The sequence below is a fragment of the Chenopodium quinoa genome, unplaced genomic scaffold (genome assembly GCF_001683475.1).
Source record: "Chenopodium quinoa cultivar QQ74 unplaced genomic scaffold, ASM168347v1, whole genome shotgun sequence".
In the NCBI taxonomy this organism is placed as follows: Eukaryota; Viridiplantae; Streptophyta; class Magnoliopsida; order Caryophyllales; family Amaranthaceae; genus Chenopodium; species Chenopodium quinoa.
Genome location: NW_018743199.1, coordinates 650,788 through 677,001, shown reverse-complemented (window position 1 = coordinate 677,001; position 26,214 = coordinate 650,788). Strand labels below are relative to the sequence as shown.

At 33.5% G+C, this 26,214-nt stretch overlaps 5 protein-coding genes across 7 annotated transcripts; 3 read left to right on the top strand and 2 right to left on the bottom strand.

The window, feature by feature from the left end:
• Positions 1-1,306: 1,306 nt before the first annotated feature.
• Positions 1,307-2,636, bottom strand: LOC110733254 (probable transcriptional regulator RABBIT EARS). Its single transcript, XM_021913269.1, has one exon. The coding sequence runs from the start codon at positions 2,108-2,110 to the stop codon at positions 1,412-1,414; it is 699 nt and encodes a 232-aa protein (XP_021768961.1). The 5' UTR covers positions 2,111-2,636; the 3' UTR covers positions 1,307-1,411.
• Positions 2,637-7,201: 4,565 nt separating this feature from the next.
• On the top strand, positions 7,202-13,680 carry LOC110733329. 3 transcript variants are annotated; one of them, XM_021913354.1, is made up of 4 exons: positions 7,202-8,501; positions 11,303-11,848; positions 12,361-12,476; positions 12,718-13,336. In XM_021913354.1, the coding sequence occupies exons 1-3, from the start codon at positions 7,644-7,646 to the stop codon at positions 12,463-12,465; spliced, it is 1,509 nt and encodes a 502-aa protein (XP_021769046.1). In that variant the 5' UTR covers positions 7,202-7,643; the 3' UTR covers positions 12,466-12,476; positions 12,718-13,336. The 3 variants fall into 3 exon arrangements, with proteins under 3 accessions (XP_021769046.1, XP_021769045.1, XP_021769047.1); XM_021913353.1 differs by lacking the exon at positions 12,718-13,336 and adding an exon at positions 13,344-13,680 and having other exon boundaries at positions 7,206-8,501; XM_021913355.1 differs by lacking the exons at positions 7,202-8,501; positions 12,718-13,336 and adding exons at positions 8,569-9,807; positions 13,344-13,680.
• An 894-nt stretch (positions 13,681-14,574) lies between these two features.
• LOC110733328 (late embryogenesis abundant protein, group 3-like) lies at positions 14,575-15,744 on the top strand. Its single transcript, XM_021913351.1, has 3 exons — positions 14,575-14,732; positions 15,101-15,343; positions 15,433-15,744. The coding sequence occupies exons 1-3, from the start codon at positions 14,676-14,678 to the stop codon at positions 15,505-15,507; spliced, it is 375 nt and encodes a 124-aa protein (XP_021769043.1). The 5' UTR covers positions 14,575-14,675; the 3' UTR covers positions 15,508-15,744.
• LOC110733327 (thylakoid lumenal 15 kDa protein 1, chloroplastic-like) lies at positions 15,592-18,836 on the bottom strand. Its single transcript, XM_021913350.1, has 9 exons — positions 18,342-18,836; positions 18,102-18,242; positions 17,906-18,001; positions 17,735-17,807; positions 16,714-16,775; positions 16,362-16,443; positions 16,224-16,284; positions 16,067-16,125; positions 15,592-15,883 (listed from the first exon to the last, which is right to left on the bottom strand). The coding sequence occupies exons 1-8, from the start codon at positions 18,456-18,458 to the stop codon at positions 16,074-16,076; spliced, it is 684 nt and encodes a 227-aa protein (XP_021769042.1). The 5' UTR covers positions 18,459-18,836; the 3' UTR covers positions 15,592-15,883; positions 16,067-16,073.
• Positions 18,837-21,742: 2,906 nt separating this feature from the next.
• LOC110733326 (AT-hook motif nuclear-localized protein 15-like) lies at positions 21,743-24,269 on the top strand. Its single transcript, XM_021913349.1, has 3 exons — positions 21,743-22,299; positions 22,410-22,508; positions 22,825-24,269. The coding sequence occupies exon 3, from the start codon at positions 22,840-22,842 to the stop codon at positions 23,872-23,874; it is 1,035 nt and encodes a 344-aa protein (XP_021769041.1). The 5' UTR covers positions 21,743-22,299; positions 22,410-22,508; positions 22,825-22,839; the 3' UTR covers positions 23,875-24,269.
• Positions 24,270-26,214: the final 1,945 nt, after the last annotated feature.

The following is a 26,214-nucleotide window of genomic DNA, read 5'->3' as shown; positions in this document are numbered from 1 at the left end:
ACTAATCACATTTTATACAAGTTATATTATCTTATAATTAAAAGTATATTAAATTAAATACATTAAACCGAAACTCCATTGATCTCAGCTTGAATGGCCAAGTATACATAGACACTGACAGAGACGACGATGTATTTACACGACAAGTCAAAGAAATTAGAGACAAAGACACCGTAAATAATGCCAATTATATTAGTTAAACATTATTGTTTTCTAATAAGGTTCCTTGTAATTAACCAAATGCACAAGTTATATTCTATCGACCACGACAAACCTCCTTTTTTTCTTAATTGACAACTTGATTGGTTTTTTCGTTGATTTGGATTGGTTCATGGAATTGCTAGAATTTTCGTAGAAGGTTTTTTTTGTCAAAGGCAATAATTATATTTATACATTATTATATATTTGTTCATCTTAATTTCAATTAAGTTCAGTTCCTAATTTCCTTTTTCTCATAAGCAATTCAGTTTAGTTCAGTTCAGCTCAGCTCAACTCCAACTCAGTTCAGTTTAGTAAATTAGAACATGCCCTAAGTGTGTATATTAATTATAACATATGTATTGTACGTGATTATTATCTAAAATCCTAACTTGAAGATACTTTATTCTCTTACCAACCTATTTTCGAGTGTATTATACACTTGTATATTTCATAAGAGATTGTTATGTGTATTGCACTGTTACAAGATTAAGAACGGAAGAACATATTAGATCTTGTAGAAGACCAACATTCTACTAGGCCAGGAATTGCTTGACATTCATCTTATATGTGCATTTTCCATAGAATTTTCAATTATATAGAAATTTTTTTTCCCTAATATATTAAGTTATAGTTTTATAATTAATTCTTCGCACATTATTATTGAGAAATAATGTACTTTGTATGTTAATTTGTTGCATTGACCCCTCAATCAGATTAATAATTTTTTTACATCCACCATTATTATGATTTATAACTGATTTGATTTGGGAGTTTGAAAAAGAGCTTTCAAGCTTCAAGCATGTACATTGAAGTGACATTATCATTGCATGTCACTATCATAAATTCGTAAGCATGGTATAATACGAATTGCAGTATCAATTTAAATTCGTAAGATAGATAATCATTAACTGATAGATATAATTCTTTATAACTCAAAAAAATACATAAATAAAAATAAAGCAGCAAATTAAGTACAATTTGAAGCTATGAAATAATAACAATTAACAACTGATGAAAGGAACAATCATCTCATTGTATTGAATTTTGTTCATACAATCCAACACAATAAACATGTAACATAATTAATCTAATTAACAAAAATATGTAGTTAATTAATACTTTGTATATATAATAACCGATTCAATGTGAATACATAGCTAGGGTACTACAAGCTAATTCCAAATTCAACATATGATAGTTAGCTTAATTGCTACTTGATTTTATGAAGTGGTTCACCAAGTCTTAGCTCCAAATCCAACTCCTCCATAGATTTACCAACTTTAAGACTTGAATTTTCCGGTACATGTAAATCGATATCATCCTTAACATTAGAACACCTATTCTCTTCAAAGAATGGAAACAAAACAACATTATAATCACCATTTTTCTTAAACCTCTTGTTATACTTCAAATACTCTCCTTGACAATAATAATAATCTTCTTCTTTTCGGTATGTCCCTATAGCTAAATCCAACCCCATGGACATATTAGCTTGAACGACGACATCATTAGGGCTACTAATTACTTTCTTAACCCCACTAATTACAGAATTTGAAGAAACCCTACTAGATAAATTAAGATGTGTTATACTAGTCTTAGGGTTACAAACCTGATGAGATGGATTAATAGCAACCGTTGATTTTGAAGGCCGGTTGATGATTACATGATCATCAATATTATTATTGGAGGTGACTTGTTTAAGTAAAGCCCTATCTCTTCTATGAACATTCATGTGTCCTCCAAGAGCTTGAGCTGACCTAAACTCTCTCTTGCAAAAACTACATGAATATGATCTTTGAGGCCATATTATTGATCCTCCTTGGATCCCACGAATCGCGTCTTTAGCAAAGGCAGCTTCTTCTTGATAATCTTTCCATGAAGAACATGATTTTTGGTTGAATCTCTTCATAGTATTTGTTGTTGGAAACTTGGAATATGATCATATCATCTCCAAGAATGTTCAAACATATATGTTGTTTTATAAAATAATATGATGGCTTGTACCACAAAAACTTACCTAAGTTGCTAGATATAAATGAAACTTGGCATATCTTAAATGATTTGGTTAGTGTGTTTTAATTGGATATTAAAGGCATGAAAGTAACATGAGAATTTAATAGGGAAAAACAAAAGATGAGAGAGAAAATTAGGGGGAAAATGTCAATGGACTGACTTTTTGTGAGGCTGCTTAATTATGAATTTGGTAGATGGGAAGTTAATTAAGAAGCTTAGCTTCTTATATTTGAGTCATTGTTTCCTAAAAGAGTTGTACTGTTTGAGGGGGTCTTGAAGTGTGTGCAACTTGCTATTTTTGGAATTTTTTTTATTGTATGGTCCCACATATAAGAAGGAATTTATGCAACTGTCATGCCTTTGATGGAACTCTGATCCTTCTATGGTTAAAATAGATGGCTTGAAAGAAGACAATTGGAAATCCATTTTTAGTTCTGAACATAAACTTAAATTGATTGACACTTTTGATTTGCATCTTTGTGTACATTATGTCTCCCAATGCATCTTGTTTGCTTTGATCTATGTTTGATAGCTAAAAATAAATGGAATCAAGGTTTTAACTTTCCATGTTGCTCTCTATATATCTATTTCAATTCAGATTAGTTGCAAAATTAATTTAAATCATCTGTTTTTGATTAATTACAAAACTTTCATATAAAGTGAGACCTTATTATAGTACTCGATTGTGTCATAGATAGAAATATAATTACGTTATTGATGTTCATATAGAAAGTGCTTGTATGTATGTATGTATGAACAATACATAATGAGAGCCTGTTCTCTTCAGCTTAATTTTAGTTCAGTTCAGCTCCAATCAATTCAGTTCAGTTCCTAATTTCCTTCTTTCATAAACAATTCAGTTCAGTTCAACTCAGTTCAGTAAATCAGAAAAGACCCTGATTCAAAGGATTATGAATTATTAATAGGTTCTTTTTTTTTGACAAAATTATTAATAGGTTCTTATATACTAAATGAGTAGTGGATTTTTTTAAACAGTGACGATGTGTTGTATTACTTGTATGTCATGTTCATGCATGTTTAAGAGGAATAGCAATTGAGCAACTATCAATAAACTTAGCTACAAATCAATCAATCAAATAAAGTACTTGCTGAAATCTTTAGCTTAATTAAATAGTAATAATCTGGATTTTGATTAGTTGGCTAATGAACGTGTTAAAGATTTCACGGTCTTGCTTATCCAAAGATACGCCCAAACTCTACATTTGAATATAATGTTTGAAACATATTAATTAAGCTTATTATTGCATGAAGTATCATTCTAATTCCTGTTATTGAGCAAATTTTTGTCTCATGAAAGAGACTTTCATCCGTGACTTGTGACTTTCGTTCTCTGTCATCCACCATTTTTAAGCAAAATTTTGTTTAAATAATTTCTTATGCACTACAAATTTTTTAAAATAAAATGCAATGTACGATTTCTTCTTTCTTTCTAGTGTGCAAGTATATACATATACGAACTTGAAGTTGGTCCATTTATCTCAAATATATTACGTTTTTTATTTAGAAGCCTCGTTGTCTCAACCTTGATGCTCACCTTTCACCTTTGGTCTCTGGACCGTAATGTAGCCATCAACTCAACAACAAACCTTGCATAAAGTATTTAACTTATATTTGTTTAATATGGGGTACACTAATTTAAATTGTTGTACAACTAATTAATTAATTACGGAGAAAAAAAAAATATATACGAGTAATAAACTACTTATTCAAACAAACAAGTGGGTTGTGAGTATCTTATATCGAACTTGACAAGCCAAAGCTAGAAGTTTAAGAGTACAATTTCTCGAGACTATATTCTAACCTAGCTAATTAAGACTATACACGAGCTGTCAAATATATACTTAATTCATTCGAAAATACTTGATTATAGTACTTCCGTTGTAAAACAGCGAAGAAAAACTTTCAATATCATTGTAACAACTAGTACGGAGTATCTATTTCTTAATTTGACTATGTTATTGAACTATATTTGGTCATCATAAAAAAGCTGTTCTAGCTTGCTAGAGAGGGTTACTTTTGGCGGTGGTGATTTTTAGTTGCTTTACTCTAATGTAAGATATGATAAGTCAATAATATAATTTCATTCAAATTGTATAATTGTCAACCTCTTGATGTTAACGTTCTTGTATTCATTTTAATTTCCACCGATTACTAGCTAGCTCATAAATAAGATTATATACTACTAGTACATTGTTTTTACTGATAAACAGTGTGTATTTCAAATGTTACACCGAGTTGTTACTTTATAAAACTTGTAATTGTATGTATTTGATATTTATGGTGTATTTTTTTAATCAGATCTTGTGATTTGTAATTATGTATTCTTATTTTCATGTTATAACATAATTGTTAATTGACTTAGATGGTTAAATAATCATCCTTCTTATAAGAGGTTAGGTATTTGAATCTACTTATCCTCATCGATGCCAATTAAAGAGATTATATAGGTATGCATTGATTTATTGGAGGGTGGAAAACGATATTTGATACTCTGTAGTAGCAACTCTACCTGTGTTAGTAATCACGTGGTCCAATTCAATAAACTATTTATACATATTAAGGGTCTGTTCTTTTCAGCTTAATTTCAATTCAACTCAGTTCAGCTCTAATCAGTTCAGTTCAGTTACTAATTTCATTCTCTCATAAACAATTCATTTCAATTCAGCTCAATAAATCAGAACATGCCCTAACTTTTAATTTGGTCTTTTTCATTCCTTTTAAAAATCTTTTATAAGTATATACTTTTGTTCGTGTATCTTTTAACTTTCTCATTTCACTTTAAATGTTTTATATAATTAATTGACGGTTGTTTGACAATCAAACCACCTTTTATATAGATTTTGTGTTTGAAAACATAGGGGATACTTACAATTTAACATATTTTTTCTAAAAGGAAACAGTAATCAATATGCTTAACTAATTGATGATAACAAATCCGTTCAAAAAAAAAAAAAATTGATGATAACAAATTAACAACAATTTGACAATTGGTCTTGCATGGACCTGGTTTACAATAAATTATTGTATTTCTCCTGTTACTAAATGACATGAAATATTGCATTTTGTTTAAAGTAGTATAATAAATTAGAGATCACAAAAGGTAACCAAATTGCAACGGAGTATTATATAAATTAATTCAATTGTGCAAGAAATAAAGAAGAAATTATAAGTCAATATCTTTAATGGAGAATGTATCCTTAATTGTTAAATGACAAAAGATAACGAACACCCTGTGAGTGTTGGATAAAATAAATCAAAGTACAAACATTAAATTGAAATAAACATTAATTATATCGATCGACGTATAATTTTAAGATAGATTTTCAAATTAATACAAAGTATAATTTTAGAAACTATTTAAAGGTAATCTTACACCCGAGGGTGTTCGTTAACAAAATTCCAAAATCCTTGCTAAATTTTAAGATACTGATGTTGAATAATTTGGTCACGTATAAAATGAAGAATATTGTTGGATTACAAGGCCCCTGAAACGACGCGAATATCTATTTGGACCAAAGCCCACATACTACGATAATAATGACTAAAGTGAAGTGGGCCAACCCAGCATAAGACATTTAGATGCCTTGACAAAAAGTGGGACTTTTTAATTTCATTGGGAATATAGGATCATAGGATAAAGTGAAGCCATTTTGTTGCGCAAAACATTCAAACAATACACTTTCATAGTTTCATGTCTTTCAAACATCTAATTAATACTTTGTGTTGTTTTTTTTTATCTTAAGCCATTTAGATGCCTTGACAAAAGTACTTAAGACTTTACCAGGAATAGTGTTAGTGTTATGCACATCTACTTGACCCAGTTTAGGATAGGTAGGGAACAAGGCTCCAAATGACTGAGCTACGTAGTATGTTTTTGTTTAACATCAAGTATTTATTATAAAGTTGTGTAAAAAAAAAAAAGTATTTATTATAAAGTAAACAATCCAAGATTTAAAGTATGATATACAAAGTACTTTGTAGGATATTGCTTAAAAATTAAAGTGAAAATTCTAAAGTTAAATAAAATATTAATCACACCGATTTAATGTTTGATTTTGATATTGTGTTATTTTTAAAAAAAATTGTACTCCGTATATTAAATGTTTATAGTTAGCTAACTCTTAAGGTTGAGAGGGTTATATGTATCAAAAATTTAATTTTACCCTACCAATGCTTACTAATGATCCGGTTTAAATATAGTTAATACTCCCTCCGTCCCAAAAAGAACGACCCATTTGGTCAAAACTTTGTCCCAAAAAAAATGACCCATTTGCATTAAAACACCACCAATTTGCAACAATATTTGTGCAAAATTAGCTTCCTCATATAAAAATTTCATTTTCCATGTTATTTTATTACTTTCTCTCTCTATTTTTTTACAAACCCATGTAAATTTATCTTTCCAATATACTTTTACTTTTTTTTACTTAACATCCTTAATACCCGCGTAATCAACCCAAATGGGTCGTTCTTTTTGGGATAGAGGGAGTAGTAATTAAATTTACTTGTGCCTTACCATTAAGTCATCGTTATGTCATATGCTACAATTTACAACATACAAACATATTATTTTGAACAGTTGTCATTAATGTGAATTAATTGGTAGTTTAAATAAGAGAAATAAATTTTGTATGTTTGGTACAAAATCAATTAATGTCTTTTGTAATTATTGTGTTAGGTATATATCCCATGGATAATTCCACTAAGATATGTTCATAATGAAATAATCATGCATAATATGTTCATGAATTGAATCGTATTGATTTACTAAATTAGGAGACTACTTTTCCCGGTAGTTATCAAGCAAGGAGATTAGAGTCCCTACATATGCATAATTTACTTAAATCACTAAGCATAATCAAACCACTTTGTTCGAAAACACCAAGATACTTATGATTCCAACAATAATTTGACACTTATAATTTTTTGCTAGGGTAAATCCTAAATCTTCATACTACTAAGAAGGAAGTTAAAATCCTAGAAACACATTATCCTTTTGAAGCTTATAAATTAATAATCCAACAAGATTTGATTTTCTATTATATCTCATTGATCTCAAATAGTCCTATTGTATTATTATGGAAGCCATATATATTGCATAGTTCTCTCAAATGTCCCCACTATACTAATTTCATTGATCACCTCACAAAAATATTTCAAAAATAGTTGACTTTTTGTGACCAAAGTTTGACCGACATCAAAGATTTCTTGTTTTGTTTGAGTTGTTTCCACCTTTTTTGAAAAAAAAACAAAAAAAAAATCAAAACAAACCACACAAACAAAACACAACTCACTTTCCTAAACCTTCAAAAACAAAAAACCGTAACATTCTCTTCCTCTTTTACCCTTCTTCTTGTTCCTTTTATCTCTGCAACTCCAAAATTCAAATTCCCAGAAATTCAATCAAAATGAACCAAAACAATAACACCATGAAAAACTCTTCAAACCCAGAAAATAAACCCCATGAAAATCACCTCTTTCGCTTAATAAAATCCACTTTACTTCTCTCTCTCCTCTTATTTATTTCCATGTTTGCCCTCACCGCCTTACTCACCTCTCTCCCTCCTTCCCAAACTCGCATATTCTCCTCTCTCTCCGCTGTCATCCCTTCTTCTTCTTCCTTTTATTCATCACATTATTCCTGTAATTTATCTAGCCCGGACCCTGGCCCGACCCGGCTGACCCATATAATGTTCGGGCTTGGTGGGTCTTCCAAGACATGGGAGGCCCGAAGAGAGTACTCCCAGCTATGGTGGGACCCCAACACTACTCGTGGGTTCGTCTGGTTGGATGATCATCCTCCTATGATCACCCCGGGAAGCTTTCCTCCGTACCGGGTTTCGAGTCGGGCCGAATTCCAGTTCGGCCCGACTAGAAATGACCATTCGAACTCCGATCGAATGGCCCGGATACTGAAGGAAAGCTTCGATGTCGGACTTCCCGGGGTGAGGTGGTTCGTGATGGGGGACGACGACACGGTGTTCTTCACGGATAACCTGGTGAAGGTGCTGTCCAAGTATGATCACCGCGAAATGTACTATATCGGGGGATCGAGCGAGAGTGTCGAGCAAAATGTGATGCATGGGTATGGAACTGCGTTTGGTGGGGGTGGTTTTGCGGTGAGCTATGGTTTAGCTTGTGAATTGGTGAGGATTTTAGATGGGTGTATTAAGAGATATCATAATTTTTATGGGTCTGATGAGAAAGTTTCTGCTTGTGTTGCTGAACTTGGTGTTCCTCTAACTAAAGAACCTGGCTTTCATCAGGTAAATTTTGTTACTTTTCTTTTTCCGGTTTAATTGACTAATTATGACTTAAATTTAACTTTCCAAATAAAAAAAAAGCTCTATCCGGAATTAGTTGTCACGTTGATTGTGTAATTCGAAGTAATAATGGTGTTATTAATGGGAACAATCTGGGCATGTTGTTTATAATTTCTAAAACTGAAGACTGTGAATGGCCTAGATAGATTCATGTTCATAAATTTCTGGGTGTTGGAAAAACAATCAGACTTTGTGGGGAATGTTCCACGTGTTAGGGTTGGCGAGTTGCCAATTTAGGCCATTATACACTTGTGTATGTATGATGTCTAGTAGTCTAGTACTCAACTTGTTAGTTTGGTGATGACTTCATTAATTACATCTACCAGAAATTAAAGCTTTTTTAACTTATTGAGAAAATTTTGTATTGATACAAAGTGTTAATTTCTTATAATTAAATGCTATCGAGGGCTTGAAGCTATATGCTGATTTAGACTGATTTTTGTCGTTGATTATTATTACTGTAATTATGAAGTACCTTGTATATTAACGAGTTAAAGAGAACAGAGCCTTAGTATTATGCTGTTTTTGATGCATTAATAACATTTTTAAGAACGGGTCAAAGATAATGAGTGTCTGTAAGTCTATAATGTGTGAACTGCATAGTCTGCTTGTGATATAATTTGACTGTAGATCATGAAATTCTGGCAAAGATATTTATTATATGTACTAAATATCTCAAATAGTAGTAAAAAAATTTACCCCAAATGAAACAAAAATGAATGGAGAATATACACATTTGGTCCACCCTGTTGATGATTTTGCCCAACTGATATTAAGTTTTACAGTATTGAGAATTTGAGATCCTTTTTCTGTATCGAAATTACTCGCGTGTCTATTTATTCAGCTAATCACTTAACTGCACGTCTTGATAACTTGTGTTTGATGTTTAAGTGTTCAAATTATGTAAGACTTGTACTAATCAATTGGGTCCACCCTATTGATTATTTTGCCCAAATGATATCAAATGAGGTCCTTTTTCTTTAATCAAATTACTCACATGTCCATTAATCTTAGCTAATCAGTAAACATCTACTCTATCTAGCCTTAATTAATAGTCACTTTGATTTTGTAATTTGAATGACGGAGTAATAACTAATAATGTAACAACTCTTTTCGAGCCGTAATGAGTTTTAAAGTGGAGGACTGAAGGAAGTTGCTCACCAAACAATGTTAATCATCGCCAAGTGTCGAGGAGCACATGCGGCATTTTTGTGTTTCCAACCAGTTGTCCAAGTGTCCAGTGTACATGGTTAGATCTACTCACATAGTACTAACTCTGACATTTTAAAATGATAGAAGATAGGAATTTTTAACAAAGTTATAGGCTGTGGGATTTTATGGCATGATCAAATTATTCTTAGCATTTTATAAATAGACATGATCACTTTGTTTATTTGTTCTTTTGATAGGTTGTAGCATGAATTTTAATAAAAAAAAATGCAGAAGTTGGTCGTTTTTAAAACAAAATGATAAAATGCTACAAGCCAAACTTCAAAATGTGTGTTTTTTCTTCTTCTTATGAAAAGCCTTATTATTCAAATCTAATTTTGCTAACTTTGACTATAAAAGTATTAACTTAATTTCATAACCTTTGATAACCTTAAGATATACTTTACATACATACTTTATACAATCTGTGAGTTAGTGACATGGTTTGGTGTGTTTTGAGAGAAGGTTTTTAATGTGATAGTACCAAAACCAATGGCCTTCTTAATTAGTGTGCGTATGTGCGTGCGTGCCTGTCCCGTTAAAAACACCTAACCCCACTTAGGCACTTACTTAGCATTTCACTTTTTTTTGGTGATCCACTTTAGACGGTGGTGTTTATTTTTTATTCCTTTTTAATTACTACTAGTGCTATCAACAATTCTCTATCTTTTTAGAGCGGCAAACTTTTGTTGCTTTCAGGTGTTCCTGTTCTGTTATTGCCTGTCAAATTACAACACCTTGTAATATGGTATAATTTCATGTGGACCTAGTAAAGTTCCTTTTGATTATGATTTCAATGTTCTTATTTTGAAATAGTAGTAGGAAATTGCTCCGGATTAGGTGGACTAATAAAAGAAATTATTCCAAGTTGTTTTTCTTTTTTTAAATCCTTTGTTTGTTCCTGAAGGAAAAAAGACAAGTGATTTGCTTAGACAACGGTGAACTATTGTAGGAACTCTATGGAGCAATGTATTTTAATACAATTAAATAATCGTTGGCAGGCATACCAGTGATTTGGTCTTAGTCTCTTGGTACATGTTTTTGGATGAAAAAAGAACGTAGAATGTTTATTTTGTGAAACAACATACAATGAGATGTGGGCTACTAATAGGATGATGAAATAATACCGCCATGATTCCAAAGATAAGTTGACATTGCTCATGGGCAAATAAGTTAAGGACCAAGAATATATAGAGATTAAAAAAGAGAGTAATTGGGTGTGTCCCAACTTTAGTGAAAAATCTGAGGGAAAATCCTTTCCCAATTATTTTGTATGTTATACATGGGACATTCTAAATTTGGTATCCCTTACATGTCAATTTAGCTCTTGTACAAAGGAAGTAGCGAATTGCATTTGTTGAGCTTAATTTATTAATGGAAAAGAGGGGAAAAACACCTTGTTCATTTTTACTGCTGGCTTGCTAATATGATAATCTGATTGATGCATATAAATATTTTGTTATTGTTATAAGAAGATTTTCTTTTAATTTTGATTGTTTTGTTTATGATAGTTTTCATTTGTTTTCTTGCTTTAGCTTGACATTAGAGGAGACGTCTATGGTCTTTTAGCTGCTCATCCTGTGGCTCCATTGGTGTCACTACACCATCTTCTTGGTGCAAAACCCTTGTTTCCTGGTGAAAATCAGTTGGACTCTCTAAGAAAGCTGTTGCATGCGTACCATGCTGATCCTGGTCTTACCATTCAGCAGAGTTTCTGCTATGATCACAGCCGTAAATGGTCAGTATCTGTATCGTGGGGCTATACCGTGCAGTTATATCCTTCCCTTATTTCATCCAAGGTCCTTAGTATACCTCTGCAGACATTTCGTACCTGGCGCAGTTCCAGCGATGGACCTTTTGTGTTCAATACCCGTCCCATGAAGGATGATCCTTGTGAGAGGCCTATCATTTATTTCCTAGACCAAGTTAAGGAAGTTGGTGAAGGTGAAACTGTAAGTACTTATAAGAGGGCTACTGCCGCTGATGGAAAAGAATGTGAGCAACCAGCTTACAAGAATGCACTGTCAGTGGATAATATAACAATTTCTGCTTCAAAGACGGGCCCTGAGAAGTGGATGAAGGTTTGTTTACTTGGAAGAAGAAATTTGCTTCCTCATTGATTATCTCTCTGTTGTGCATTTTGCTACTGTGTTTTGAGTATTTGAGCATCTGACCATAGTTTCAGCATTGAAGAATGAACTGGTATGACCTTGCAGTGGTAAACTTAAAATTATTTAATTGGGGGACTCAGACTTCTATTGCGGGACGTATTTTAACAACACCCGGACTTTCTATATCAGTCTAAATTAATAAACTCCGTAGAACAATATGTTTTATCTTTGAAAAATTCTGTCTTTTTCCTTGATTTTGGTAGCTTAAAAAAGTTTTAGCAGCAGCTTACATTACTGACCGACCATATAGGTCTGCTCCTTTGATGTATTTTTTCATTATAATATGTCCGTTCACTAGAGTTGATGCTCTGCTTCATGACCATGTCTGTTTCATGTGGTGTATGTTGAGGGAATATACAGTATAAGTTTAAGATTTATTTGAATTATGTGTACTAACAAGTTTAATATGATTGCATGAACAGGCACCACGAAGGGAGTGCTGCCAGATTAGAAACAGCCCGACTGTGTACAGTAACATGCGAATAATGATTAGAAGCTGTAAGCCAAGGGAAACCATCACTATGTGAAGGACCTGAAGGTTAGCTTAACCTTTTTCTTTCTTTCTTTTAATATCATTTTAGATATGTTACTCATTTAATTGTTTGTTTCTTTAGTGTAAATCAAGTTACACCCTACATTTTAGACAGCATTACTGCATTAGTCAATCAATCAATTAAAGCTTTAATCCCATAAGTAGGGAGCATTACTGCACTAATATGATACAAAAATGTTTCATCTAGGAGTTGACTTTATGAGGTTGGGTTTGTGCACATTTACAGGCTGAATGGTTTTTTCCACTTAGTCAAAGATATGATTATATGAAATGCAATCATGCCATGCGAATGGAGATACTAAATTCGAATCTGGATGACTGCCTTCCTGCATTAATAAGCAGTGAAGGGCTTGCCATATGCTCTCTCCATCAGAACACTATGTTTTTATTCTGTGCTCATTGGAGTTTTGAATCTGTCAATGATAAATGGATTGTCTGCACCTTAACTCGAAAGAAAACTGAAACTGATGTAGAGAATGCATTAGTGGGAGCAGGATACTATGATATTCTGATAATGTCAATATATATGGGTCAGATTATGGCAGGAAAAGCTGATGCATTGATTCCAAAAGAAACTAACTAGCCCTTGCATTACGAAATACTTCATGTTTCTACATCAGTGCAATTTTTAGTCAGTGTTGTTGAACACCGATGTCATGTCCTGGCGTCCTGCTATTCAGGATTCAGATCACAGCCCCTCTTAGATCAAATTTTTAAACATTTTCATGCTAGAAAGCAAATGGATTTCTGGCCCGATAACTAGATGATTGTGGATACAACTGAAATCTCATGGGATAGTAGAAAAGAACAAATTAAAATGGTGGATCTAATGGTAATCCTTTGAATTTTCAGGTAATGTGGAGGTTCGGCTCTATTTAAGGCTGCACCGAAGTTTATAAATAGAAGAGGAAAAGGAAGGAGCACTCTCCTCCACTTTTATCTTTTTTCTTTTCTTATACTAGGAGTAGATTAGAGTTAGTTTATGTACACTAATACTCCACACAGATAGCTATTTTTTCTCTGCTTAGAAGATCGTCTGTGTAGGTATGTAAATGTAACCCTTCATGTTCGCCTTCTGCGACGTCAGCCTACAATGAACTATACAGAACACAGCCTCGAGTCCTTAGACAGTTGACATCTTTGTAATATTTTCTTTCTGAAGTTATAAAGCTGTTAATTTCTTGTGGAAGTTTTTTTGATGTAAATGCTTACCAAGGCCATAAAGTGTGATAAATTCTAATAAGTTCTAGAAGCATAAGTTCACAAAAGTTCTGTTAAAGTGTTAAGGACACATAATGGCTATCTAAGTGCACGATAAACTATCGAAAGTCTAATGAAGTCTAAGAAGTTCATATTATAAGTTAATAAAAGTCTAAATAATTGAAAATTAAGTGAATAGAATGCACCTTAATTTCTCCGTCACCATTCTGGCTTGCGAAATTTGTTTGAGAATAATTGATAAAGGTGACACCAGGCTTCTATTAGATTGTTTTCTCCTTAACAATCTCTAACCCTGTGTTCACCTTTGAAATGAAGACTGAAAGATATTGGTAGAAATTATGAAACCATATTGTTACAAACATCTTCATATGGTTTTGCTAACTTCAAATACTGAGGGACATCGCTAAATCTACCTACTCAGTCTCTGTGTAAATGTTTTTTTTCACAATAATATACGAAGTATTGCTTTAAAATAAACGATAAGTCAATATTCATTTTTTCAAAAACACGGACGTCTTATGATATACTTCGTACAAAGTATTTTGTATGAGTCTACGATGATAAGTATTACAATGTACACTTTTATAGGGGTACATTTCTAAAATTTTGGGTGAATTTTTTTTTGCATGTTTTTAACTAAAACCAAGCAATTATATCAGGGTATTTGTGATTGTTAATTTGAATTGAACGAAACCACCTCCAATTTCTTGCAGTAAGTTCGACCCACAAATTGTAGAGAAAAGCAGAATGAGTCAAAATCTCCAGAATTTGTGCGGTAAAATATAATTGTGGCTAAAATAAAATTCCGGATTGCAAAACACATGTTAAGTAGAAAGCTGATCTCCAAACATTATAAATAGCGCAAGTTAATTGTTCTTTAACATCAGCAATTACATACTTCTCTATCTCATTAATCTTCTGCATACACACTTTCCTTCTACACTTCTTTCAACAATATCCAACATGAGTAACTCCCAGAACGCAAGCTTCAACGCCGGTGAGGCCAAGGCCCAGGCTGAGGTAATTTTGCACTGATGTTTCGCTTTATTCATTCGATGTTTTTCACACTTCCATGTCTGAAAATGTTTTCCTCCATGGTGATACTGCATGACCAACCATCTATCTTTAACTATGAGTGCCTCTAATGCAGATGGCACTCGCGCTTGAAATTATAAGCTTGTAAATCAGATTTCAAGCATATCTAGTATGATAATATCAGATACTGTTAATATTTTACTGCATTACATTCATTCATTCATACAATGTCTCCCTATTTCATGATAATCGAAACCATTCTTGCAATTGAATCCTCAATGGTGTTCTGGTAAAACAAAGTCAGGAAAAAAAAAAAAAAAAAACTGATTTAAAATCCCTTTCTCCAATTACAGGAAAAGACCAGCCAGATGTCAGAGAAGGCCGGAGAAATGATCAACCAGATGTCAGAAAAGACCAGCCAGATCTCAGAAAAGGCCGGAGAAAAGACCATCCAGATGTCAGAAAAGGCCGGGGAAAAGACCAGCCAGGCATCAGACATGGCCAGCGAAAAGTCTAGCCAGGCTTCAGACATCGCCAGTGAGAAGACCAGCCAGGCCGGTGGCATGCTCCAGTCTGCTAAGGAATCAGTCCAAGAGGTTTGGCTTTGCATATGCTTATGTTTTTAAATGACCATTATTATCAGTTTAATTATCAAAAAAATAACGAGTAACAATTTCTAATGCAGGCCGGTTCACAAATGATGGCCAAGGCAGGGGGTGCTGCTGAAGCTGTCAAGAACGCCACTGGCATGAACAATTGAGCTCAGCTACTCCATTAGCTTCTGGCCTTTCGCCACCGAATAATAGCATATTTTTTCTTTTTATGAATTAATGATCCATTATTGTAATATGGAAAGGAGCCGAAACTCTCAAATAGGTTTTCTATCCCTTTTTAGTAAATTCTTTACAGTGTAATAATACTGTCCAAGAATACAGTTTCTGAGCTCCTGATAGTAGCTTGTTTCCCTTCTAAATCAATACAATTACATTTTTTATAAGCATTGATACCTTGCAACTTTTTCCTGCGTCTAGTAGATAATCGACACTTCCAGAAGTTACATGTAAAAATCAGCATTGATCTCGAAAAATGCATGCCCAAGCTTCAACATACATGATCCATATTTGACAGGGTTTATCCTGAAAGAAACCATGAAACTATTAATAAAGCAAATTCATGCACCATGAAAATGCATTCTATGCTTTGAAATGTTTAACCATTCTGAATCTTGAAATACAAATGTTTCTTTGACTTCATAGTGCTAGTTACTAGCCCATAGAGTATGATCAATACTATACAAAAATATATACACGTAAACATACCTGGAATCTATTTGCAAAATAGTGTTTCTTTTGTGTCATTTCCTGTTGTTGGATTTACCCTAAAAATAAAGACAGGCTTCTTAAGGTCTCAACTCTCAACTACAGCGAGATGAAGAAAATTTGTACAAATTACTAAATTGGTAAACGATTATCTCACCCATCAGCAACTTTGCAAAGATATTCTCGTTGATCATCTCTCAAAGGCACATCAGTAAAATCTGTTTGGTGATTATAATTAGACTGTTATTTCGGAAAAAAAAATTGCATCTAAAATGAAAGAATTAAGTGTATATACCAGCTCCTGTGATGACTGATCCTCTAAATGATGTATTTCCAGTGGTTAGAGCACCTTCCAAGTTAGCATTGGTTAAATTTGCCTGAAAAAAGAACAAATGAAGTATTTAAAACATCTGAAATCACCACTATGTTAAAGGGCCATTATCTAGTATTGAAATGGATCTGGTATGCATTGCTGTATATCACTATCATTTACCATAGGTTAAAATACAAAATAGTCATGTCATAAGAACAAAAACTGTTGTAATACTATTAGGAAATGCATAACCTTCTTTGTCTGATTGATGTAGTATCTCAATTACAAAAACGTCTGGATGGCATTTTAACAAGAATTTAAGGCGATGGTTTACCTTGGTCACATTTGCCAGAGAAAAGTCTGCCCCTCTCAGATCGGCATCTGAAAGATCAGCCCCTAAAGCACCAGACAGAACCAATATTATAACATTCACACTAAGATTATGGATGTCCAGCAGAAAGCCAGGAAAAAGATACTTCATGGGAATCATTTACAGTAGAAAGCAAACACAGAAGCTACGTAACATTGTGATAGAGAAGAGGACACGAGCAACTCTATGAACTTCATCGTATCAAGTAGAATAGATTCAGTGGGCAATCCAAGGATGCTTATTGCTATCAAAAAAAAGTTCAGGCTCTTCATATTATGTCTTACATACCATGTGCCATTAAAATTCCCCCAAACTGAGCCAACTAACACCCTAACTATTCATATACATTATCTTCACTCTTGCATGATTACATACTTACATCTTGAACTAATTAGTAATCCCATATACATTATCGTCACTACGGAGTAGTTTGCAATCTTTTGCATATTGAATTTTCCTCTACCTTCACCCAAGTATAGTAACTCGCTCTAGATACACTCCATGTTAACATATTCTACCCAGCAATTTCTTAAGGGAACACTTCACCAAATCCTACATTTTCTAAATTCACAAATCGTATACTTTACCAAATCCTACATTCTGAATTCACAATATACAAATCATAAATATTTTTCCATAAATTAAAATCATTTCTACTTCTGAAAGCCCTTTAATTCTTCATTTTAAATGATTACAGCTTAATAAGCTCTAGATTTTATTATTTATGATGATTATCTATCTTACACAAGTTGCTTCTCCAAAAGGCCTTATATTCCTCATCTTGTCAACAATGATTGCAACTTAATATGCTCTTGGTTTATGATTATCCATTATAATTTAAAGAGCATTGTCAAATAACACATTCTGATCAAAACAAGGAAACAGCCACATTCTACTTATACTATGCAATTAAGGATTTCAATTAACATCTATACAAGATACAACAAAATCAAGCATGTTATAAAGTTGATAAAAAAAAATACACCTGTTAAATCTGCATCAAAAAAGCTAGCACCCAACAATTTAGCTCCCTTAAAATTAGCCATTCGCAAAATTGACTGCATCAAGATTCAATTCCCAGAAAACCCATTACAATTTATAATCAAACCAACAACAAAATTCACTCAGAAAAAAAAATGGCAAGGATTAAACGAACCGTTTTGAAGTCTTGCTTGATTAAGGTCTGTCCACTAAAATCCTTTCCAGATAAATCTTGACCTCTTGTTACTCCTTGCCCATATGGCCCTCCACCCTATTTTAATTTCCCCAAACATATAATAAATTCAGATAATTTATACAAATAAAAATAAATAAAAATATTAAGAACGATGAAAAATGCAGAAAATAGATACCTTGAATGCAAGAGCAGGGTCAGAGAAGCAGAGTGAAGCAGAGAGAAGAAGAGCAAAACTTGCAGAAGCAATTGGGTTTTCCAGAATTGGTAATAAAAACCCAATTTTGTTATTAGTTGATGCTCGTAATTTTTGAAGCTCCTGTTAATCAATGAAACCCAGAAAAGTTAGAGAAGAACAAGCAAAATTAGGGTGGAAAAATTGAAAATGTTTGATAATTGGGAAAGAAAAATGTCTTACATTGTGAGGAGGAGGATGAAGTGGGGAAGAGAGAGAAAAGGTGAGATGAGGTTTAGGAGGAGAGAGAGAAGATTTAGGTGGGAATTTGAGAGTGAAGGAGACATTCAGTGCTGCCATTGCTGTTGTCAATAAGCAAGTCCACACCTTTCTGGCTTTCTCTGTTACTTTTTTTTTTATTTATTTTTTATTTTAGAGGCAAGCTTTCTCTGTCACTTGCGCTACATCATTTGGATATTTTTTTATTTTTTTTAAAAAAGATGTTTCGGATTATTGGATAAATGGATTGGATTGATTTTTAAGATTTTTTTGTTTGTTTGTGTTTTTTTTTTAACAATGCGGACCATGATCAGATCTCAACCCTCAAAAAGTCAAGATTTTCACGATTCTTCAACTATCAACATGGCCTCTCGGGGTTCATTGAAATTATCTCGTGCTTTGTACTTTTGGGTTTTGAAAAACAATGTCTAAGTTTGAAGATGTACATAGTTTGAAATAAATTTTAAAAAATTTAAGTGTTTTTCTAGGATATAAAAGTTGATTTGAAATTATAAAAGGCTTATTAATTTCTCTAAATGTTTAAGATTAAGATGAGCATATGACTATCTTAAAAATAATGTTGTAGATTACCCTAGCAATCTAGGGTAACAAGAGATGAATTTAATTACCAATTATGTGCGTGGGATCCTATTAAGATATTGAAAATACTTCAATTACATATATATTATGTGAAATTTGTTATATATACTCGGTTGGACTATATATTCATAAGTATTTTGTTCTCGTTTTGATAATTGTTTTTCATTTAATCATCAAATGAACAGCAAAACTAAGGGTCTGTTCTCATTTATTGAACTGAACTGAATTGAGCTGAATTGAACTGAGCTGAAATGAATATTTTATAAGAGAAGGAAATTAGGAGCTGAGCTGAACTGAACTGAATATTTTATAAGAGAAGGAAATTAGGAGCTGAGCTGAACTGAACTGAATATTTTATAAGAGAAGGAAATTAGGAGCTGAACTGAGTTGAATTGAACTAAACTGAAGTGAATTTCAACGTAAGAGAACAGACCCAATTGGGTCATTGGGTGTATGGTACACCCGAAAGTATATATAAGAATCTTTCTATATTATGAAGTACAAGTATATTTTATAAACTTCCCCAATCTTTTTTTCATTGCATCATGAGTGATGTCACGCTTATCAATGTATTACTTTGGCTATTAATATCTTTAATTATACTTTTATAAAAAGTTATATTATGTAATAAATTAATACTTGAAAAGTAGATTTTGAAACAAATCTAATTAGATTTCATATGTCTATTTTTTCTTAATATGTAAATTACAAAAGAAAATTAGATAAATAGTGTAAAACTTCTTAGGGTGCAATAAAAAAAAAGAAAAAAAGAAAAGAGAAACGATATAATTTTTTTAATACTTTATACTCCGTATTAGTTAGTAACACAACTAACTACTCATGCACCATCAATCCATCATCCCCTGGGGCTCTCATAGAAAGTTCATAACATGCCTTAAATTAAATTGATTATACAAAGTAATTAAATGTTTCAAACTAAAAAAAGAGCAAGTTGAATAAATTATACTTATGCTTGTTCACTTCATCTTAATTTCAGTTCAGTTCATTTCTCAATTTTTTTCACTCATAAAATATTCAGTCCAGTTCAATAAATATGAACAGACCCTTAGTATATTATGTAAAATAATAAAAAAAAAAAAAAAAAGCAAGAATGCAAGATCAATAAATTATTAATGAAAGAATATAAGTAAAGAGCAGGAAAAACCCACAATTAACACAAGGTAGTAATATAATAAGATTGAACACAATTAAAATTATTAATAATAAAAGATGATGAAAAACTCCTGGAATAAAAATCCAAGTAGATGGAATAGTGGGGAAAAGGAAGAGAAGGAGAATGGATGTGAGGGGAGGTGACCTTGGGAGCCGCAATACATACTTTGCGCAAAGCTGGTTCCTACTTCAATTCCTGGTGGGTTCCTCTACTCTGCTAGCTTCTGCTACACCCATACCAATATTCCACAAATCCAATGTGTATCTGTATAGTAAACAAGGGCTGCTGCTGCTGCTGCTTAATTGTAATTTTCTAGGTTCTTTCATACATGCGGTGCTATTTTGGTTGCCTATTGCTTCACTCTGTTCAAACTACATCTTATTACTAATTCAAATTCAAGGGTTTTTTATGTTAATTACTGTGCATCTTCTTGTCGGGACTTGTTCTTTCTTCCTCTCATGCGCACGTTGCACATTACCCCACCCCCCATCCCTCCACGGTCCAGCTTAGCTAGCTTCCCCTTGGAATTGGAACTACAAACTCACCGGCCTCCCCTTCGCTTTGGAAGTTGAACCGATCCGAGTCTATAACAGGCTTTGTTCTTTTTACCTTAAATAATTGTCGTGTGAGATCTTATTAAATTTGGTTTATGAGATTAGAGTTAAAGCTTACAGTAAACTTATTACCTCCATTACATGTTATGTGCAACGATTAGACATTTTCCCTCTCTATTTTATGTCAAATCGTTGCACATAACCTGTAACGGTGAATCAAGAAGTTTAAAAGAGGTAAGAAAAGAGAAACCATTTTTAGGAAAAAAAAAGGGGCACATACAAAAACTAGAAACTATTGAATTTCCCCAGTTTTCAATATTGGAACACCTGGGCCCTGGGGATGGAAATCCTTATCTTGCGCCGGCTGATTAATGGGCCCCCCTACTACTTGCTTTTCCTACGGGAAACTTATTAATCACTGAATTAACAAGAACATTTAAAAGAACACCAAAGTTCCTAAAGGGAAATATACCGTGGCATTCATAGAGTTGATCATGGGTGGAGTCGATAGGACTTGATGATTTGATATACTCCAATTTTATATTAATGGACCTATAAATGGACATTATTTTCAAATAATGGTTTGAGTGAAATTAAAATTTTTGCACATGTACAAACTAATGTTATTTTAGGGGACCGGTAGCATAATACATGGACTGTGTTAAAGAGACCCCCTATTGAAAACGTCATGTAGATATAAATAAACTGGTGGGTTGTGCCTAGGCTTTGCTTGTCATAAATTCTTGTCTTGGAGGCTCAACCTATGCCCATACTCTTGTCCTCATTGGCAAATAGAAATTCTAAACGCTATCCCTAGACGACTTTGGTAATTTTGAATGTTCGAATATTACTCCGTAATCATTAAACTTATTAGGTTTTGGTTATATATTTATATGTGATTAAATTATAAGTTCATATATAGCCAACTATATTGGAATAAGTTTGGTCAATTCGGTTAGAGTCAATTTAAAAATTTTGAATACGAGTCAAGTAAATCAAGTCGGGTCAATCTTGACTGGCTAAATTAATTACATAGGGACAAAATCTAGTAACTTTAATAAATTCTCCTTTGTGGTTACAACACATAATACAAGGAGGGAAAACAAGATTTGCAAGGACAAAGAATAAGACCCTAAAAATTAAAGAGAGAAGAAACCCCACCCACATACCTAGAAAGGGCAAGAACAACAACAAGAAAACATTAGAATCCTTCCGTTCTTGGACTTCCTAAAATTAACCCTTTCTTTTACTTTCTCTCTCTTCTTGCTTTTGCCCTTTCTTTCCTTCTTCACAACAACAACAATTCAGCCGTACCCACTAACCGCCTTTAGTTATCTTTTCTCTCTGTGTTTTCTTCAGAGTTTAGAGAAGAACAAGGTACAGAATATTTTAGATTGATTGAAGGAGAAGAAATTAAAAAATAAATTTAAAATTTTTTTTTTTAATTTGTGGGTCACCTTCAAATTTTATAGTATTATATAAAAAAAAAAATAGAAAAAAAGGAGCTTTTTGACTCTCTCATTCGAAAGATTTCATCTTTGGAGTTGTTCTTAACTCCCTTGAGTTTGCATGTCAGAGTTTCAGATTTTCTGAGGTGGGTTTTGTTTAATTCCTGTTTTTTATTTTGTTTTTTGGTTGATTATTATTTTTATTAATGATTTCTTATCTTAATTAGCATTTGTTTTTTTTTGTTTTAATTTTCAGTTGGAAGATAAGGGATGAAGAATTTGAAATTTGAAGTAGAAGTTGCTTGTTTTGCTTTCGCTATTTTGACTCAAAAGCAGCAAAAACACTAGAATCAAGGTAAGAGAGAGAAAATAAGAGGGTTTTCGGGAATCAAATTTCAATTCAATGCATTCTCAACTAACAAGTAACAACTTACAGCTTTTTTATGCCTTTGACAAAACCCAATTCACCAAATAAACAAAAGTTGGCTCCACTTTTCTTGACCATTTACGAGTCTATTACCCTTGTCAAATTTGTTTTCTTTTTTGTTTGGTAAGAATTTCAAAAGAAAAGACATTAGAAAAACAAAATAAAACAAAAAATTAAATTAGGATAAACACTGTATATTTTGTTTGGTGTAATATTGGTGTGGGTTTGTTGATTTTATTACCAGCAAAACAAAAAAAAAATGGCAAACAGATGGTGGGCTGGTAATGTAGCTATGAGGGGAGTTGAACACATGTCCTCTGATCAATCCAAGTCTGAACACCCTAACCCGGATAATGTTAATGGTAACAATGGAAACCCGAACCCGGATTCGGACGATAGCCGGGAGAATAATCTGGATTCTGAGGATAATCATAATCTTAGCAGTGGTGGCGGTGGCGGAGGCGGGTTTGAAATGGTTGAATTTGGGAGTGGTGGGAATAGTGGTGGTAGTAGTGGTAGGAGGCCTAGAGGTAGACCACCAGGGTCTAAGAATAAGCCTAAACCTCCAATTGTTATTACTAAAGAGAGTCCTAATGCTTTGAGGAGTCATGTTTTGGAGATTAGTACTGGTGCTGATATTGCTGATAGTTTGGCTAATTTTGCTCAGCGCCGACACCGGGGTGTGTCGGTGCTCAGCGGGAGTGGGATTGTTACCAATGTGACGTTACGCCAACCGGCTGCTCCTGGTGGTGTTGTTACACTTCATGGACGGTTTGAGATTCTTTCTCTTTCGGGAGCGTTTCTCCCGTCTCCATCACCTCCTGGAGCGACCGGGTTGACGGTTTACTTAGCTGGTGGCCAAGGGCAGGTTGTTGGGGGTGGTGTTGTTGGGCCTCTTGTGGCATCAGGTCCTGTGTTGGTTATTGCTGCTACTTTCAGCAATGCTACATATGAACGGCTCCCGGTTGAAGATCAGGAGTCCAATGCTGCAGGACCTGAGGGGAATAATGGTGGGGAGGTGGGAGGAGCACAGCCCGAAGCAATTCAGCAGGTGGGGGCTGCAAGCGGTGGCGGGTCAGCATCACAGCCGTCACATGGGAGTGGAAGTGGGTTGGTAGCAGGAGGGGGTGCACCAGCAGCTGCAGCAGCCGCAGCCCCAGCTCCAGCAGGTGATCAAAGTACGTCTTCAATGCCAATGCCTATATTTAATATGCCTCCTAATTTGCTGCCGAATGGTCAGATGCCTCATGATATGTTTTGGGGTCCTCCTCCTCGCCCTCCCCCTTCTTATTAACGGGGGAATTATAAAGGGCGAGAAATTTTGAATTTTGTGGTTGATATTGTTAGCTTTGGGGTGGACTAACAACATTTTGTCAAAAGAATTAGGAGTGCATGCTTAAATTTGTGGTTAGCTCTTGTAAGAATTAGCTAGGATTTCAGTGGCAAATTAGCAGATTAGGACTTCTTTTTATCCTTTTAATGGTAGCAACTGCTAGCGCCTAGCGGGTTGATAATTAATTAGGTGTATGTTAGAGAACGCAGTTTGATGATCTTTGTGATATTAACAGTTTTTTCATAGTTCTATGAGATTGATTAATTAGTTTGTTGTTTAAGTCTTCGTTATTCAGTTGAAATGTTTGCTAGCTTTGTTGTGGATATTGATATCTACTGATCTAGTTTGCATCTTAATCAAGCTACCAAGATGAATACATAGAATGTTATCATGGTAATTAATGTTTATTCTTTCCAATCCTCCTCGATACGAGTATATTATGCAGTATAATTCAGCATTCAATAGTTGTTCATGAGATTGAGGAGACAATTGATGTTTCACATCATCAATTTATTCCGTCTTCAATCGTTAATTTTTGTTCTGCCACTGTGTTATTTGCTATATTTGTCAAAGCATCTTTCAATGTTGTTAATTGTGATGTCTCATCAGTCACTAGTGAGTGTGGTTCTAGAATTAAGTTACATCAATTCCTTTTCTTAAAGAGGGCATCATTCAGCTTAGGTAGTACTGTTGTAGTAAAAAGAGATTTAAGGTTTACAGAAAAAAAAAAAAAATCGTAATACTATACTGTGTTCTATGGGAGAGACCGGAAACTAAGGTTGATGTTGATTAGGTTGAAGGCCAGTATGATGATAGAAGACTAACTTACCCTGCCTATCCCCCCTTCTTAGCTTCTAATCTTGTACATGAAGAGGATGATCATGGATTAAATGAATGTTATTGAACCGTATAAATTGCAATATACTTCATTAAAATTTTAAATTATATGCATGAGATCATGAAAGAAAATTTGTGTGTGTATGTGTTTAGTGGAGAGAGTCTGGAGGCGAAGATGAAGCTAGAACTCTATGTTTGGGTGACTACTTGTATGCATGTTGCAAGTTATATGTACTGAACTTCTGCAATCAAATAAGTTCCAAACTAGTTGAAACTTTTAGTGTTCGTCGCTATATGTATTTAAGGATGAAATTAGCAGATGTAAAGTCCAAGTTAAGCATTCTTAATTGTCATAGCTGTATTAGGGTTCTGGAATGATATCCAGTCGCCTTGTGATGAAATGAAATGGTTTTAGGAAATGTTGTAGTTAGATCAGAAACTTACCTTGTTTACATTTCTTGATTGTTAGAATATATATATGGAACATATTAATTAATAAAAGGGCTTCTAAGATTCAAGTCATTGTATTTAGGAAAAAGTATGGATATTATCAAAGGTAATGTCTTTTGTCCTGTGAAAATTGAATTTGAAGTTAAGAATAAGGAGAATGGTAGTTATCTTGGTCATCCTTAGTTCTCTTTTTGTACCAAAAAATTGACAGAATTGAAGTTGCAGCAACATCTCCACGAGGTACGTACAGTCGTACACGTACTTGCCCTAAGCGTCTAGCTTCTCTCAGACAAAAATTGGCTGAGTTGCATATAGATAGAAGAAAGGAATAATTAGGTAACTGAAATAAGAGGAAAGGAATCAAGGAAGTGAATTTAGCTTCATGTTAATATACAAGGAAGAATCCAGCTTCTAGCAGCTCCATTACTGCTACTAGCTACCATTGTCCACTTTTGCAATTGTTTCGACTTTTGACGATTGTCCAACTCCCCAGTGTTGTTCCCCGCCAGCCATGGCTGGTGGACAGCCTTTCCGCTTCCGCTCGAAGAGGGTATGTATAAATTTAACCACTGTTAGCTAGGTTAGTGATGGGCTGATGGCAGTGGAAGGTGCTGGCATGCGGGCCTTGGTAATGAGTGATAGATTACTTAAATTAATTGGATATTAAGATTTGTGATTAGTGCAAGTCACATTTTCAAACACTAATACAGTATTTAACCTTTTTTATTTACTGTATTAAATTAAAACCTCTCTAGAAACGTCTTATCAATAAACAAGTTAGGGAAATTAGTCAATTACATGAAATGTCAATGTTATCATCTAACATAGTTTACAAATCTTAACATTGGCTTTATTTGGTACTACTCAAAATTCTTAATGTATCAAATTAGGGTTCAATTAAGAAATAAGAGATACATTATTAAGCCCTAAGAAAACTTTAAAACGGAGTAGGTTAAGCTTAAGATAAATACTGTACAACTAAATTGTACAATTTCACAATGTACAAAGATTTAA

Coding starts and splice junctions, on each gene's coding strand:
- LOC110733254 (XM_021913269.1), bottom strand. CDS start 2,110: ATGAAGAGATTCAACCAAAAATCATGTTCTTCATGGAAAGATTATCAA.
- LOC110733329 (XM_021913353.1), top strand. CDS start 7,644: ATGAACCAAAACAATAACACCATGAAAAACTCTTCAAACCCAGAAAAT. Junction 8,502..11,302: donor AAGAACCTGGCTTTCATCAG/GTAAATTTTGTT, acceptor TTCTTGCTTTAG/CTTGACATTAGAGGAGACGT. Junction 11,849..12,360: donor GCCCTGAGAAGTGGATGAAG/GTTTGTTTACTT, acceptor TTGCATGAACAG/GCACCACGAAGGGAGTGCTG.
- LOC110733328 (XM_021913351.1), top strand. CDS start 14,676: ATGAGTAACTCCCAGAACGCAAGCTTCAACGCCGGTGAGGCCAAGGCC. Junction 14,733..15,100: donor AGGCCAAGGCCCAGGCTGAG/GTAATTTTGCAC, acceptor CTCCAATTACAG/GAAAAGACCAGCCAGATGTC. Junction 15,344..15,432: donor CTAAGGAATCAGTCCAAGAG/GTTTGGCTTTGC, acceptor TTTCTAATGCAG/GCCGGTTCACAAATGATGGC.
- LOC110733327 (XM_021913350.1), bottom strand. CDS start 18,458: ATGGCAGCACTGAATGTCTCCTTCACTCTCAAATTCCCACCTAAATCT. Junction 18,243..18,341: donor TTCATCCTCCTCCTCACAAT/GTAAGACATTTT, acceptor ATTGATTAACAG/GAGCTTCAAAAATTACGAGC. Junction 16,444..16,713: donor CTCTGGCAAATGTGACCAAG/GTAAACCATCGC, acceptor TTCTTTTTTCAG/GCAAATTTAACCAATGCTAA.
- LOC110733326 (XM_021913349.1), top strand. CDS start 22,840: ATGGCAAACAGATGGTGGGCTGGTAATGTAGCTATGAGGGGAGTTGAA.